We start from the raw sequence: 16,719 nt of genomic DNA, 5'->3' as shown, positions 1-16,719 counted from the left end.
AAGCAAAAATCAGAACGCATAGGACTAAATGAATTCATTTTCCGAGGAGGCAAATTTGTGATATAAACCATCAGAATTAATTACAACTGCAACTTTGATTGTTACAGTGTCTCTTCTCTAGTTTTTTTTCATCCCCCCCTTATGGAGAGTTTCTCCTATTATATAGCTCCCATTTGGACCATCTTGACATTACACTTGTTGCTCATCCAAGCCTTCACTTGAGTACCTGTCTCATCAAACATCCTTTTTGACTTTCTGTGAGTTGTAGTAGCCAAGGCATCACTGTTTAGGCGTCTTCTCCACATAAATACGACCAGAAAAGTAGATGCAGTGCATTTAATGTAGTAGTAGCAGCTTTTTCTTAGATATTTCTGAGTTCTTATCGCTTTTATACGGGCATGATGCACGTCTTTATTGGGAGAACCTTTTGGACGATCACCCAGGTTGTTGGAAAATATATTCGAACTGTTATTTATCACGTTCGAGGAGGAGCTACTGCTCGGACTCCTCTCCATCCGTTCCTTCCTTTCGAGACTTTAAATTTGGTACTTCTCGCAATCATTTGCCTCCCCTTGAACATGCTTACGCCTTCGAATGAGGCCCAAGGTCCAATGTGCAATTTTGGACCTTTGTCCCTACATATACATATATATATATATATACACACATATATTTATGTTTAAAATATTTTATTGCAAGTTACACAAATCTCAAATTAGAACGACAAACACATGCTGTCGACTGTTGACAAATAAGCAAAGGAACCAGATTAACAAAATTATAAGATAAGGGTAGGGAAGGCCCATAATAAGAACGTGAAATCAAGAGCCTTGTAACTTAATTGATTACTATTTTTTGGTGTTCTTAAATGAAATACTCATGAATTATACACAACTATTGAATTATGCACACAAAAAAATAAAATAAATAAAGAAGAAAAACATGAGTCGCAATATTAGCCTCTCTCCTAGTCCAAACAAAACATTATTTAGATAGAGAAGACAATAGAAAGCAGGTTACCTACACTAGGTCTTCAATGGTCCACAATGGTTTTGTGGATTAGTTGGGTTGATGATACATTCCTTGGAGTACTCTTAATAACGACATTTCTTGACATTTCTCTTGCATGCAACTTGAATTCAAAATATTATTGTTGAGGCCTTAGCCACCAAAAAAGAACAAAAAGTAGGATTCATGAATAATACCAAAAAATGCAATGAGGTTCTTGAATAGTAATAAAAATAAGCTGAATAATAAAAAAAAATGGCATTTTAAGCCAATGCCAAACACACACCAAGTCTCTTGTAGTTGTATGATCTCATTTCGTTCTGTCATGACTAGAGCAACATTTTTTTATTTTTTGGAGTAATGTAACATTACAATTGATTTTGACAAGACCTGTAAGGGGCTTTACACCATTTCCTACCAAGACCGAGCGGTAATATATGGACTTTGTTGCCCCCTCCCTTGAACTCTCTAGATCTTTTTTGAATTGTGACCATCAAATCCCTAACATTTGTTTCATTCAATTGGAAGACTCATTCATTTCTTGCTCCCCACAACGAATCCATGACTAAGGTAGTCAATAAGGTGAAATCCCTCACCATACCTGCTGGTACATCAATTTAGTGTTTTGAGAATAAAGGATACAAGTTCCTTTGTAGAATTCAAAATGTTAGAAAATCTGTACGAAAATACAAAATTAGTTGTTTTTCTAAAAATGATTCTTCCAGCTGTTTAAATTTAATTACAAAATCTAATTTACTTAGGCTGTGTTTGACTCAATGTAAAACGTTTTTCAAGTATCAAATTTTTTAGGTGAAAAATATTTTCAATTGTTTGGTTGCGTTCTAGAAAATACGTTGGAAAATAGTCTCTCATATTTAGTTTGCATGTAAAATTTTTACCAAAAAAAATGTATATATGCCAAAAATTGCAATGGACGGGGTCTCGGCTAGGGCTTCTCACTCGGTTCGGATGCAAGTTGAAAATAGAAGTGTAATTTGGTTGATGGTAAAATAGAAGTGTAACAAATTTCTCATTGAAGGAGCCCATATTTTGTGGTCAAACTGAAATTGACCGTATTTTTTAGTCCGCCCAAACAAGTTACACTAGGGGTGTAAAATATTTTTTGTATAAGTTTTTTACGGAAACAAACACTCTCTTTTAAGCTAAGTTACAACATATAAATTTTACTAAAAAACAATACGAGAGGTGTTATATCCGCGACATTTTTACAATATTTTCACAACAAATCGTAGGTTGATAGTTGTTATTGATTTAAATTTGATTATAATACTAAGTTTTCTTTTTTACCGTAACAATAACAATCAACAACTTAACAATTATAATTTGTTGTAAAAAATTGTGAAAATTTTATTTACTTATCATTTCTCAAACAATATATGTAACATTAAAAACAAGAACAGAACAAATAGCTGAGGCCCCTCTCTGGCCACTTAATAAGTACAAAATAAGTTCTTCTCTACTTGGCTTGTACCTAAAATTGGGTTATAGCATTAGCAAAGCATCTCTGATAGACTGACTCATACGGTGAGTCGGTTGTAACTTGTAACAAATTTTCTATTTTCAGCAGAAGTATGTATAAACTTCATCTTCATCTTCAGGCGGTGGATTTTACATATCTAACCCTATACTCTGCTTCAAACTTCAGTCATTGCCCCTCTACCTGCAAGTTGACACTGACAACTGACAACATGAAGATCTTCCTCAACCCATTTTCTCCATAATAATATATATATTATAAGCAAAGCAAGCCAGCCTTGCACAATTTTGCACACCAACTCCGAAATCTGAATCTCTAGAGCTTTGAGAGTTGAAAAATGGCGGACCGTAATCGAACTCTCCGAGTTTTCTGTGTTGGAACGGCGGATACGAAGCTCGACGAGCTCCGATTCCTATCCAACGCAGTCCGATCCAATCTCAACACCTTCTCCAACAACTCTTCTCTAATGGTATATATACCCATTACACTTTCTCTAATTTCCTTCTCTTTTGTTTCTTTCAATGTGTATTGCTTACATGTTTGATTGTAAGAAAATTACTACTGTTATTAAAATTAAAAAAAATTCTAGTGTAGTGCTTCATTCTGTGAATTGGATTCAGAGATAAATAGTTTTGACATTTATTAAGTATTTAGCTTTTGGTACTATGTTAAAGTCAAAGCACAGTAAGAATCCAAATTGAATTTAAATTAACTTTTAATTCTAATCTAATTTTTGCAATTGTAGTCCAGTTTTATTTTTCATAATTTTGATGCCAAGTCACCCATTCATTGTTGGGAGAAATTTTTTATATAATTGTGTATAAATTTTAGCAAGTAAAATGAAGTACAACCATACAAAATACACAAAAATTTACATGAAAATCCTTTCTCTTAAAATAAAAAACAAGTTTACTGTATTAAATAGAGATTACAATATTTAGAAATATAACAGAAAAAAAAAAAAAAAAAATCTCCTTTTCTTTTCACACAAAGTTTATCCCTCTCTATTTTTCTCTTCTCCTTTGCTTACTCACTCACTCACGCAGTTCTTCAAGATTGCACTTAGTCCTCACTTTCTCTGGGACTTCACTCTTCACCCATCTCCAAATTGCCGAATGGCCTTACTTTATGTTTCTTCATCCTTTTCTTCTTTTCTTCCTTCAACGTGTCTCACAAGTTTAACATCTCATCTTCATTTATGTGGCTTGACTTCTGTACATCCCTTCATAAATGTTGCTGGACTTTTGTACATAATTATAGAGAAAAAGATGAACCCAATTCTTCTCTTTCGGTCAAGCTACTCCAGTAAACCCATTTCACTCGGCTGACTTCTCAGCACTTGTCCAACAAGCTCATTTAATGAGCTAAGCAAAAGGGTGGGCTGGACATGTGGATGTCGGCACCCAACATTCATAATACTCGGCGCGAAAGCCATTAAGGCAACCTCACTCTCCTATTGTCAAATGTGTGTTTTCGTGCATAACCACGGGTTACAACTTACAACCTAGTTTTTGTTTAAATTTGGTTGTCTGATTCCTTAAATCTTGTTTTATTTTTTTATTACTGTATAAGTAATATTGCCAATCATTTCTGTATCTTAAGATCTATAAGTAGGAGGTCTACCAACTTAAAGATTTTATAGTAAAAATAAGGCATTGAGTTTATCCTCTTTCCTGCTTGATTTTTGTAAGTACACGAAATATTTTATGAGTGTTTCTTATATTGAGTTACACAACATTTTCTTTAGATTTTTTATGTGGTTCTCTAACAATGTAGGTCAATTTAATAAGTAAGTTACTTTATTTATTTGTTTTTGTTGTGGAAAAAAAAAAAAAAACTATGATTTCTTAAAGTGTTACCGATGAGTGATTTTAGTTCTTGAAGTTTAAAGTGATCATTTTTAGTCCTTAGACAACATGACAAATTTAAAAACTAACTTTTTCATTACTCCATAGGGACTAAATGTGATCACTTTAAACTATAGGGACCAAAATTGTTCTTGTTTAGGGACCAACAATGTATTTTGGCCAGAAAACTAATTTGTTCTTCTTTGTTGTTAAATTGCTTATGGAAATATAGGTACAAGTGGCGATTCTTGATGTTTCTTCTGGGCAGAAGGAGATTGAGAGTTTGGGAGATTTTATATTTGTGTCGAGAAAGGATGTTCTCTCTTGTTATTCTGAGTCAGTTGGGCAAGCCCCAACATTGCTTCCGGATGACAGAGGCAAAGCTATTGCTATAATGAGTAAAGCACTTGAACATTTCCTTAAGAAAGCTCATGAGGATGGTGTTGTTGCTGGAGTCATTGGTATTGGAGGCAGTGGAGGGACATCTCTTATATCATCTGCCTTCAGAATTCTTCCAATTGGAGTGCCTAAGGTCATTGTGTCAACAGTAGCTAGCGGTCAAACGGAACCTTATGTTGGGACATCAGATTTGATATTGTTTCCATCCATAGTGGATGTTTGTGGGGTTAATAGTGTAAGTAGAGTTGTGTTCTCAAATGCTGGGGCTGCTTTTGCTGGAATGGTGATTGGAAGGCTTGAGAGATCCAGAGATTTTTCTAGTGTCAATGAAAAATCTACGGTTGGTTTAACGATGTTTGGGGTTACAACTCAATGTGTAAATGCTGTCCAAGAAAGATTGCATAATGCAGGTTACGAGACCTTGGTTTTTCATGCCACTGGGGTAGGGGGAAAGGCTATGGAGTCTCTTGTTAGAGAGGGGTTTATACAGGTACCTCTCTATATACAATCCATTTGCATCTAAACTCTAGATGCTTTGTCAAAAGAAGTGGATCTTTTATGTGTTTGGAAGCTGGCTATAAAAAACTTGAACCTGAAGCTGGCTATAAAAAACTTGAACCTTCTCGTATGTTTGGTAGTTGGGAAATTCTAACCAAATTTTTTTTCTAGGTTGTGTTTCGACCTTAAATTTCTAATTGAATTGATGAAGATGTTAACATCATCAATTTTAGGTGACTTAAAACGTGTCTTAGAATAGCTAGTTGAAAACAATGAAACTCATCTGCTTAAGCTAGAGATAGGTACTTATGTTTGTTATTTGAATGTTTCTTCCGTTAATGTTGGTACTTAAGAGCCGATGATAAATTTTCAAACTTACTTTTGTGTCATATCATGTTATAATGGTGTACATCGAATAAGAAATCTTTAATTGACTCACATTACAGGCTTGTATTGAGTATTTTCTGATTTATATATCTTTCTTTAATTCTGTCTGTCAAGGTGTTCAATCTGGGTTGAGTTGGTGGAGCCAGATTATTTAATCCTTATAATTTCTCTGTTTTTAAAAAAAATCCCTTTTTCCCTTGCTTGGTGATGGCTTCTTCCCTTTATATATTTACTCTTTTCATTTTCATTTTACTTAGGCTGTTTTGGACATCACAACAACAGAGGTCGCAGACTATTTAGTTGGCGGTGTCATGGCTTGTGACAATTCCCGCTTTGATGCCATTATAGAGAAGAGGATCCCATTAGTCCTAAGCGTTGGAGCCTTAGACATGGTCAACTTTGGAGCTAAAGATACCATACCTTCTAATTTTCAGGGTAGAAAAATCCATGAACATAATAAGCAGGTGATGAGTCTCTAAAACCCTTATTCTTCTCTTTGATCTTTGTCATTTTATTCTGGCACTATTTAAGGCATTTAAGTGCTTCGATTTTCAAGATTCTACTAAAAGTTATCGTCTTAATGTTAATTTATGCATATGACAAAAGAGGTTTCATTTTCCTTGTGATTCTAATGGCAAAACAGAATCTCTGATCTTTGTGTCTCTGCTGGAAGATTGGAATCTCATGTTTTATGCCATAGCAATTGTTTAATACATCCTCAGCTCTGATGAAATTATATATCAGAGTGTGTATGACAGAATCTATATTTCCGTTTTCAGGTTTCACTGATGCGAACTACACCAGATGAGAATAAAAGATTTGCTGAATTTATAGCAAACAAACTAAACAAGTCATCATCAAAGATCTGTGTTTGCCTGCCACAAAAAGGTATCTCTGCTCTGGATGTTCAAGGGATGCCCTTTTATGATCTTGAGGCTACTAATACTCTTATAACTGAACTACAGAGACTTATTCAGACAAATGAAGATCGACAGGTATCATTATTGCTCATTGACTAGAGTGTGTCACAATTTGAACCTTATCTTTGTGCTTGGGTTTAATTTCCATAATCTCATACATTAACTATCTTTGTTTACCTTGTATAACTAAAATGTCAGTGTTTTATAGGTGAAGTTGTATCCTTGTCATATTAATGACTCTGAGTTTGCAAATGCATTGGTTGACTCATTCTTAGAGATCAGTGCTAAGAATTCTAAGGATTCCAGTTTTCTGCAAATTGCTAGTCCTGAAGCCAATCAAGAATTTCAGGAAAATACTGTTTCCAAGATGAATTTGTCAAGCTTTGGGGCCATTCTCTACAGCTCAAGTGACTTCCCAGATGCAAGACCAGGTTTAGTTTTAACACTTGAATTCATATGTTACGTATGAAAGTACAGCTCAATAAAATGAGGCCCTAGCATTGTTGTTGGAAAGTAGTAATTGCTGGTTTTTGTGACAGTATATTGGGGTTAAATTATTGATTGTCCCAAAAGCTTAAGTTGTTGGGATATGATAAATTTAATCGTTTAATCAATATTTCTAACACTCCCCCTCACGTGTGAGCAAAAACTACCTTTTAATAGGTGAGGCCCAACACGTGGGAATTTAAATGGGAGGAAGAGTGGAAGAGACAGGGATTGAACTCAAGACCTCCTGCTCTGATACCATGTTAAATTACCGATTTTCCCAAAAGCTCAAGCTATTGGGATATGGTAAATTTAATCATTTAATCAATACTACTAACAATTGGAAATCCTAATTGCATTGTTAATCTTTCATATAATGGATCCATATGTCATACTGTATTGTCTATGCCTTTGCAATTTCCATCAAATGTAGTCTAATTTGTACATATCCTGTCCACTTGAGTGTCTCTTTTTAGAGATTAAATTTTTTGTCGAAGAAAGTGTGTAGTTTAATTTGTGATTTAGATTTTATTATGAGAAAAAGCACGTCAATATGTATTACTTGATTACATATTAACTAAGAAAGCAAAATAAGAATAAACTTATTACTTTTATATCACAGGGTTTCAATTACCAGCGACCTTAATAGTGAGGAATAGATGTTCTATGTCATGGTGGACTGAGAGCTAACCAGTTACCAATTATTTTTGCAACAGAAACTTTACAAAGAACCAGGTCAATATTGCAGCAGCTGAAAATTCAAATTAGTAAGGGAATCCCAATATTAGGAGCGGGTGCAGGGACAGGTATATCTGCAAAGTTTGAGGAGGCTGGTGGTATTGATCTGATAGTGTTGTACAATTCAGGTCGCTTTCGCATGGCCGGAAGGGGCTCCTTAGCTGGCTTATTGCCTTTTGCTGATGCAAATGCTATAGTACTTGACATGGCCAATGAAGTGTTGCCAGTAAGTTTCAACTGCTTGCTTGAATTAAAATTTTTTTACAAGAGAGAATCTTTGTTAGGAAGCTTTTTATTAAATCATTTGGAAACATTGTCTTAAACTTTTGTCACTTTCAATTATGCGACTAAGCATGTATTCAAACTCAAATTTCAAAATTTTGGTTGTGAAACGGTAAAAGGTGTTGAGGGAACTCTACTAAGAGTCACCATGTTATATAAGAGGGAGAGTGGATCATCACCAGTTTATGGCAATTTTAACCAGCATCTGACTCAAAAGAAACGTTTGAATCCTATGAATTACAAACTCGAAATTTGTTGAATTTATCAGATCATAAGAGATGGGTTGAACATCTTTCTTGTAACTTGTTATTAATAGCAATCAGGCCGTAAAGGTAATATATTTTAATATGGGATCATTTGATCAATTATCAACATTTTATTTGCGTAATAGGTTTGTGGATATATTTACTTAACTCTTTGTTCTGTTTCAGTTATCTTCTATGTCCACTCATATATATATATATATATTATGTATAATGTATTTTATAGGATGGCCAATATAACTTAAAGTAAACATGGAAAGACTTGCTTGGTTATGTTTCTCAGTCAATTTCTGCTCCCCCTTTTGTAAAATTTGTTACTGAAATGGAGCTCACAAGCATGTATAGGTGGTGAAGAAGGTACCAGTTCTTGCTGGAGTCTGTGCTACTGATCCTTTTCGCCGAATGGATTACTTCCTAAAGCAGGTGGAGTCAATTGGATTCTCTGGGGTGCAAAATTTTCCTACTGTTGGGCTCTTTGATGGCAATTTTAGACAAAATCTTGAAGAAACAGGAATGGGATATGGGTATGCCCTCACAGGAACTTTTACCCTCATTTATACCATTATGGTGTTTTTTGTGCCTATTAAAGCTATTATTTTTCTTGTTTTAATGATCAGCTTAGAAGTTGAGATGATTGAAAAAGCACATAAACTGGGTCTCTTGACAACCCCATATGCTTTTAACCAAAATGAAGCCGCAGAGATGGCAAAAGCTGGGGCTGATATCATAGTGGCCCATATGGGACTCACAACATCTGGCTCTATAGGTGCACAGACAGCTGTATCGATGGAGGAAAGTGTAGTTCGCGTTCAGGCTATAGCTGATGCTGCACATAGAATTAATCCTAATGTTATTGTGCTCTGTCATGGAGGTATCTAGCAAATATTTGCTTCTTGTTATGAAGACTGTTGCGAAGTTTTGGTGTTTCTTTAATTCTGAATTTAGCTTCTTTATACACTGGCATGAAATTCTTTTAATTAGTTACTCCTTTGTGTGTGTGTGCACACACACTAGCATTAACATATTTTCTGTGTCTTTGTTAAAGTAATCATTTATCTTCTTTATGGTAGAAAATAGTTTAGATCCACATATTGTAGATTGAATGTTATGGAGCTTTTCTTACAAATTCATATTCTGGATTTGTTCTTATTTTCCAATTATGCTAATGTTCTAATTTCGATTATTTATGTTTATATTTTCTTATAAGTGGAGGAGGGGGATTTGAACATAGGATTTCCCTGGGCAATGCCATTGAGCCACAAGGCTCTTGCTGCTATTAATCTTATTTATAGTAACAATATGATTATTAAACTGTCAACTTTGGCATCATGCTTGGGCTCATCCTGACTCCTGCTTTTATTTACGTTGATTTTTGTGTATGGTAACTTTCAACACTCAAAAACATTTTCAAGGTTGTTTTTCATTTGCCATTCTACATGTTCTTGGTTTCGTTAATCAACATAATCTACAAAACAATCTGGTATACTTTGCAGGTCCTATATCTGGTCCTAGCGAGGCTGAATTCATACTGAAGAGCACGAAAGGCGTGCACGGGTTTTATGGTGCATCAAGCATGGAGAGATTACCGGTTGAACAAGCCATAACAAGCACCGTCCAACAATACAAAATGATTTCCATTGAGTAAAGGTCACTGTATCTTTTCTTGGTCAAGTACTGTGCTCTATGTATTGTGATATTGTCTTTCTTATCATTGTGAGAATGTGAAAAACTTGGATTTGGGGTTTTATATCAAATATGCCAATGAGCTTTGTCTCAAAAGAGGCACTTCCTCCTCCCACAATAATAGGTGGAGGGTGAGATTGTGATTTCAAAACCCACTAGGTGCTTGTGTAACAAACTAATAAAAAAGATTTTCTTTTACTTATAAAATAAAGAATTTAATATCAAATAGTTTTCTTAAAAATGCATACTATTTGTAATCAATGATTTAATTAGATTAATTATATATGTTAGAAAATAATGGATAAGTGATTAAATTCACAATTTTCGACCAACTTAAATTTTTGGAATTAGTGATAGTTTGTCATAGCATCATGAGAAAGAATACATAGTCTTGAGTTTGAACCTTATCTCCACTTTACTTCTCATTTAAAAATAAAATTCCATGTATTGGGCCAACTTTTTATTAAGGGGTAGTTGAGCATATGTTTTAGAAAATAATGGTTTTTAAGTGTTTAATTCCGCAATTTCCTATCAGCTTAAACTTTTTGGACTTGTGGTAGTTTATCAATACATCTATCACCAGGTGCATGGGCATGTGTGTGTCTTTGTTGCACACCTGCATCTCAAGAAGGTGATGATGAAACTACAGATTGTATCATCTCCCAGAGGGAAAACAGAATGCTTTTGAGCTGCATTCCACTCTATGCCAACCCTTTTTTTTGGAAGGTGGAGGGGTGTTTGGGGTCTTTAATTACAAAATTAACTATAACTCGACAGACAGGCTGATGACATTAAAATCTAAAAGAAGTGAGAAGTTCCTTTTCTGCTGTTTCTGTCAAGGGTTTCAGGTGTATCTGCAATGAGGAATTAGCACCTTCCATTTCATGAACATGCAATTACATCAAAAATATATGTTTGGTTTTGGTTTTGGCAGCTGCTTCAGCATCCGGGCAGTCTGGTTTGGAACTTTCCAACTCCTCTGTGCCCTAATACTTTTTTTCTTTGAACTGGTCTATTCTCAAATATCAAGGCAGTGGTAAAGCAATTTTTTTGGCTTGTCTATTGTTTCAGGACACGATTCCTTGGCTTGTCAAAACCTCGCTAATTATCAATATAAAGGATGGGAGGAACAAGTACATTGTCATCATATTAGAATTGTATACTTCCATTCAATCAGGTTAAAACTATTGTTTATTTTAAAATTTTATATTCGTTTAATTTCTTTAGTTTCTTGTAGTTTCATATCCATATACTCGCAATCTAATAGAAAACCCAAGTAATATCATATGCAACACTCCTCTCATACTTTAGGACCTACATAAGTGGACCTCTCATGCATGTAAGAGTGATATTTCATATAGTACATTATCCCATAAATATCGAAAATTTAAGCATATATCTGGAGTTTGACACCCGTATGCTTCTGAGGCAGTTAAGGGACCTATATTACCGTGTGATGCTTGGTACACTAATAAGTCAAGAACATATAGTAGGTGATAATCCATACCATGCATGGGCCACACTATGTTTTCATTTGGAACCCAAAAAAAAAAAAAACCTGGAAGTTGACTGTCTATGTGACTCAACATGCAATCTCTATTCTATGTTATGAGGTTCATCTTATAAAGATAAAAATGCTACTAGAAGGTTCACTTCAACTAAACAAGGTTGCGCATATTTCTGGCAAGTTGTTCCCATCTTTCAAGCATGCATGCTAGTTACTTCTTAAACTTTGGCATAGAGAATGAATTCTCTGCGCTCATTTTTGCTTACTTCCCACCTCTTATGGGCTTCAAAGATATTGGACAGCCACTTCTCAGTCTAGGAATATGTGCCTTCTTTTCTAGGCAAGTATCAAGATCTACTGTCCACCTACCCAATGAGCGGGGAGTGTTATTATACACTGTGCCACAAGCTAAAATCGCGTTTTGAAAAACGCGATTCCAGTTATGTTTTCAAAACAAGCTATTTCATAATGTATGACGGCAGTGTGTGATAAATTGTGTGCAACAAGATTTACTGGTTGTTATCAGTAGAAAGCATAATGGAATATTAGTGCAGTGAAAAAATAACTCACTTGTATCCACTAGTCAGTCTCGGGTAAAAAGACCATCATCGGCACTTTTGCCATATTCATTCCAAAGCATGTCCTGTGTCCTGATCCAAAAGCTATGAAACTATATGGCTTTTGCATTTCCTGGAGGATAAATGCAGATTCGTTACTTTATGTCTTAGTCTTAGGCCTAAAAGCTATTACTGTAGCACATACCAAAACAAATATGCGAAAATCAAGAGCCGGCCAGAGAGCTAATTACATCACCTCTTGATGGATCGAATTGCATAGGGGTCCCTTGTACAGATCTGGGTCATAGTGTATACAAGTTGCATCAATATTTACATGCCATCCTTTCTTTATCTCAAAAACTGCCATACAAATGCACAAATGGAGAGGAAAAGTTGATAAAGAATGGAAGTAACAGCTTTCATGAGTGAGAATTGATAGTCACAACTTCGATGAAGTTTACAAAAGGACCCACGATGAGCGTTCAGTATAACTAGTTTCTTGTTTACATATCTATGTTTTAAGTTTATATTTTTTTTAAATCACTTTTAAAATTAAAATGAATAGTTAATAATTTGTTATTTGGGATTATAAATGTCATAAAAATTCATATTAAGTTATGATATATTTAATGCGACTTATCAATTTATAGATGACCATTTAATTATAATAACGCTATATTTACAAAAGTCAATTTATAAACACAATCACACAACCATTACTGAGGACACGTTTGGTACACTGAATGAGGATTACAATAAGAATTGTAATATTTATTACTAGAGGAATAAAATGTGTTGTGATGATGCCGAAAATCTCACCAGTGAGTTGCACGACGCGTGTACGCTCAAAAACAACACCTGCACAATGAAAAAGAAAAAGACCTCACAGAGAGCACCGGTGTGGTGCCGGCCAAATACCCTCCGAAGGTCAAGTTAGAACTTCTTTCAACTCTAGAGTGCTAGAGAGGGGTTAATTATGCGTACCTCGACTTATGAGGGTATTGGGGCTTTTATAGTAGTAAAGGGTGGACCTTTCTTTCTTGGAGTAGAAGTCTTTTCCTTATAGGAATCCTTATGCGCGTAGATTGCGGAATCCTTTCCTTATAGGACTCTGATTCTGGGCGTGGAACACAAGCAATCTCCCTAAAACCTATGCGTGGTGACCAAGTCATGGTCTGCGTGGAGTCGTCAGCTTCTAAGCCGTCAGCCTGCACTTCCCTTCAGCTTAGCGTCAGTTTCACACTTCGTTCAGCCCGTCGGTTTTGTCTTGGTTTTAGTCAGCATGCATTTTATTGTTCAGTTTACGTCACAACTTGACTCGTCAGCCAGAGCACAAGCTGACGGGTTAAGCTCATGGCGCCCGTCATAATTCTTCCATATCATGTTGTAATGGAATAATTAAACATATTCATTAGTTTGGTTATGAATTGTAATATTAGAATAAAATTTAAGATTTTTTTAGAAAATATCTTAATCATACAATTATATTTCCTTAAAAATAATATTTTTTAAATTTGAAAGAGAGATGAGTTATTTTAATGATTTTTTACTTTTATAATTGTTATATATATATATATATATATATATGAAAGTTTGTTTATTTGGAAATCTATTAATTTTAGAAATCATTGTACTTACTAAAGAATATCTATTATAACCCTTTTAAGGAATAGTTATTCCTTATTTTGAAGAATAGCTATTCATAAGTAATGACTATTCATTGTAATAAAAACATCACCAAACTAAGGGTACGTTTGGTACGCTGTAATAACTCCTGTAATGAAATAGCTATTCATATGTAATATCAATTCGGTCATTTGGTTGCATCTTTATTACATAGATTAATTATTACATTGGAATAACCATTATTTAAATTGAAGAATAGCTATTCCTCTTTAAAATGGATGTAATAGCTATTCCTTGGTGTATATAATAGGCTTTAAAATTAATATATTTTCAGAAATGTAAAGTTTCCTTATACATCTTCTTTTACAAGTTTTCCATATGTAACAACCAAACTTATGAATAGTAATAATTATTCCATTACAATGTCTTCTATTCCCAGTAATAAAGATTACTATTCCTAATGTAATCTACATTCAGTGTACCAAACGTACCCTAAAGAATAACTAAATTATAGGAATGTTTATTACATTACAATACCTATTACTGTTTATCAAACATACCCTTAATCTATAATGAATATATAAATTACTTACATCTATATATATATTTTCTTTAAATTTTATTACGTTTTTGTGTATCTTATGATACACACTATGATACAATACACTATACAGAAAAATCAAAAAATCAATTCACGGTAATTCACGTTTTGGCAACAATGGATTAAATGATTAATTTGTAATAAAAAAAATTAATCAAAATAATAGTAAAATATCAAGGTGGAATTGGACTTTGGGGGCCAAAAGTCCAATAACAAAGCCCATTAAACTCGAAATGTACTATAAAAAAGAAATAGATTATCGGACACGGTCTCACGCCCTAACTTGAATTTCACTTCCAAGTTTCATTCCTACCATTCAAATTCTCTCTCTCTCTCTCTCTCTCTATGAACGACTTGATTCAAGTGTACGAAACTGAAATCCTAATAACATTTAAAATTTCGATTGTTGTTTTACTTGTATTTGAAGTTTAATTCATTGTATGTGAATATGTTTGGGTTTGAAATCACCAAGTTTCATTCCCGCCACTCAAATTCTCTCTCTCTCTCTCTCTCTGAACAACTCGACTCAGGTACGAAACTCAAATCCTGATAACATATAAAATTTCAGTTGTGTTTTAGTGTTTGTTACTTTATTTAACTGGAATTTGATTTAGGTTAGGTTTGAAGTTTAATTTAATGCGATTTAAAATCTGTGTATATATATTTAGGTTCGAAATTTGTGCGGGAGTGGATTTGTGTTTTCAACTTCTCTATGGTTTGAAATTCAATTGTGTTCGTGTTTGAAACTCGTCTGTGTATATGTTTAGTAGTATAAAAAAAACCCTAGGTTCGTGAATTTGCAATTGAAATTTGTTTTTGAATTTTTGAATTAATAGGATTGAAATTGGGTTTTTTTAAGGATTGTGTGAATTTGAAATTGTGTTTACAAAGCAATTTATAGGCCGTATGCCTAATCAAACTCTGTTTTTGAATAGGATTGGGAAATGGCCTAATTGAATTTTTTTTTTGAATTGTTGATTTTAAAGGATTTTGAAATGGCCTAATCGATTTTTGTTTATGAATTGTACAGGTGGAAATGCAAAATGATGATAGGTCATGTGCTGTGTGCAAACAACGATGCAAAATCACAAAATCAGTTGCATCTTTGCTGGTGTTTTAACTGGGGAACGGTCGTGGAAGTACAATCTGTTGAAGGCCACTTTGAAGATTAAGAATTAAAATGTTATGCTGTGGAATGTGAACCAAAATGAATGAGAGTCTGTTATTGACTCTTTAATTAAAGAATCAAGATGGAGAATTCATGACCTGGTGTTTCAATGCGCCTCCCACGCTGCAAAAAGCTTTCCAGGCCGCTTCGATCCATTGAACTCACCGTTCATTCTCTCCAGCTACAAGTGCAAGCACTTTTCTTCCAGGGGGTAGAGCACAACAGCAAGAACCTAATGCACACCCACTTAATGCAAATTCCGAACAATACATTTTGAATAATTCCTAACGATGCCAATAGAAAGTACAGTGAAAATAGAAAATATGATTGGAAAAAGAGAGTACAAACTACGGAGTAGTTATATGAGTGATGAGTAGAGTATATCATTTTAGGTTAGAACTTTGCGTCCAAGTGTGCAGATGTACACGAGTGACTTTCAGGTGTAACCAAAAGCTAAAAGAATCTTTACATTTTGTAATTGATTTTAATAAAGTGGTATCTCTTCCTCGCTCTCTTTCTTGGCGTGTGAGAACTGATAACATACACTTGGAACCACTTGTCACACATGCCTAATTTTGGTAATAGACGTGTGTGAAGGATTCAACTACCCTAAATTGTAAGTGTCTCTTGCTGAGAAAAAAAAACAAGTCATTGAGTGTAGACACCCTATTTCATGCCCATAATTTAACTTTGAAAGAGGGCAAAATGGTCATTTTATGTACCCAAAAACCATGGTTGCGTTTATTCACTAACTCATTCATCACATGACATGAAAATGATTTTGAGGTTTTAACGATCACAACAATATGTTTGGTTACCAAATTAGACGGTCAAATCGAAATATATCACAAGATTAAATTTTAACATTCTGCATGCATTCATTTGGGTGAAACTTATCACGTGTGGTTAATTAAAATTAATTTTAATTGGTTGTTAATTAAAATAATTTTTGTGATTGGTCAAGTATTTTTCTTAAGATGTGATTTGTTGCATGAGAATAAAACAAGTAAATTGATAAACATTAAATTTGGATAGATTATCAAGTTTTTGTAGTAATTATCATAAATATAATTATTTTAAAACCCTAATTATTATTTTGGAATGAAGTTTATCATGAAAATGACTCTTGAACAAGTCCAAGTACATTTTCAAACTCAGGAAAATGCTGAAAATAGTCCAAAATTTGCAAAAATCCGAAATTGGACAAATCTGCCGGAATGCCAAATCGGCATTTCAAAATTGCCAATTGGA

At 34.1% G+C, this 16,719-nt stretch overlaps 1 protein-coding gene across 2 annotated transcripts; it reads left to right on the top strand.

The window, feature by feature from the left end:
- Nucleotides 1–2,497: 2,497 nt before the first annotated feature.
- LOC112035131 (toMV susceptible protein tm-1(GCR26)) lies at nucleotides 2,498–15,982 on the top strand. Of its 2 annotated transcripts, XM_065782196.1 has the most exons (11): nucleotides 2,498–2,975; nucleotides 4,586–5,242; nucleotides 5,895–6,101; nucleotides 6,417–6,632; nucleotides 6,766–6,988; nucleotides 7,760–8,007; nucleotides 8,672–8,850; nucleotides 8,944–9,197; nucleotides 9,820–10,967; nucleotides 11,081–11,186; nucleotides 15,331–15,982. In XM_065782196.1, the coding sequence occupies exons 1-9, from the start codon at nucleotides 2,844–2,846 to the stop codon at nucleotides 9,969–9,971; spliced, it is 2,268 nt and encodes a 755-aa protein (XP_065638268.1). In that variant the 5' UTR covers nucleotides 2,498–2,843; the 3' UTR covers nucleotides 9,972–10,967; nucleotides 11,081–11,186; nucleotides 15,331–15,982. The 2 variants fall into 2 exon arrangements, with proteins under 2 accessions (XP_065638268.1, XP_023923731.1); XM_024067963.2 differs by having other exon boundaries at nucleotides 9,820–11,186.
- The last annotated feature ends 737 nt before the right edge of the window (nucleotides 15,983–16,719 follow it).

The sequence above is a fragment of the Quercus suber genome, unplaced genomic scaffold (assembly GCF_002906115.3).
Source record: "Quercus suber isolate HL8 unplaced genomic scaffold, Cork oak 2.0 scaffold_293, whole genome shotgun sequence".
NCBI classification, from domain to species: Eukaryota; Viridiplantae; Streptophyta; class Magnoliopsida; order Fagales; family Fagaceae; genus Quercus; species Quercus suber.
The sequence above is the reverse complement of the archived record's forward strand: the minus strand, read 5'-3'. Positions and strand labels throughout refer to the sequence as shown.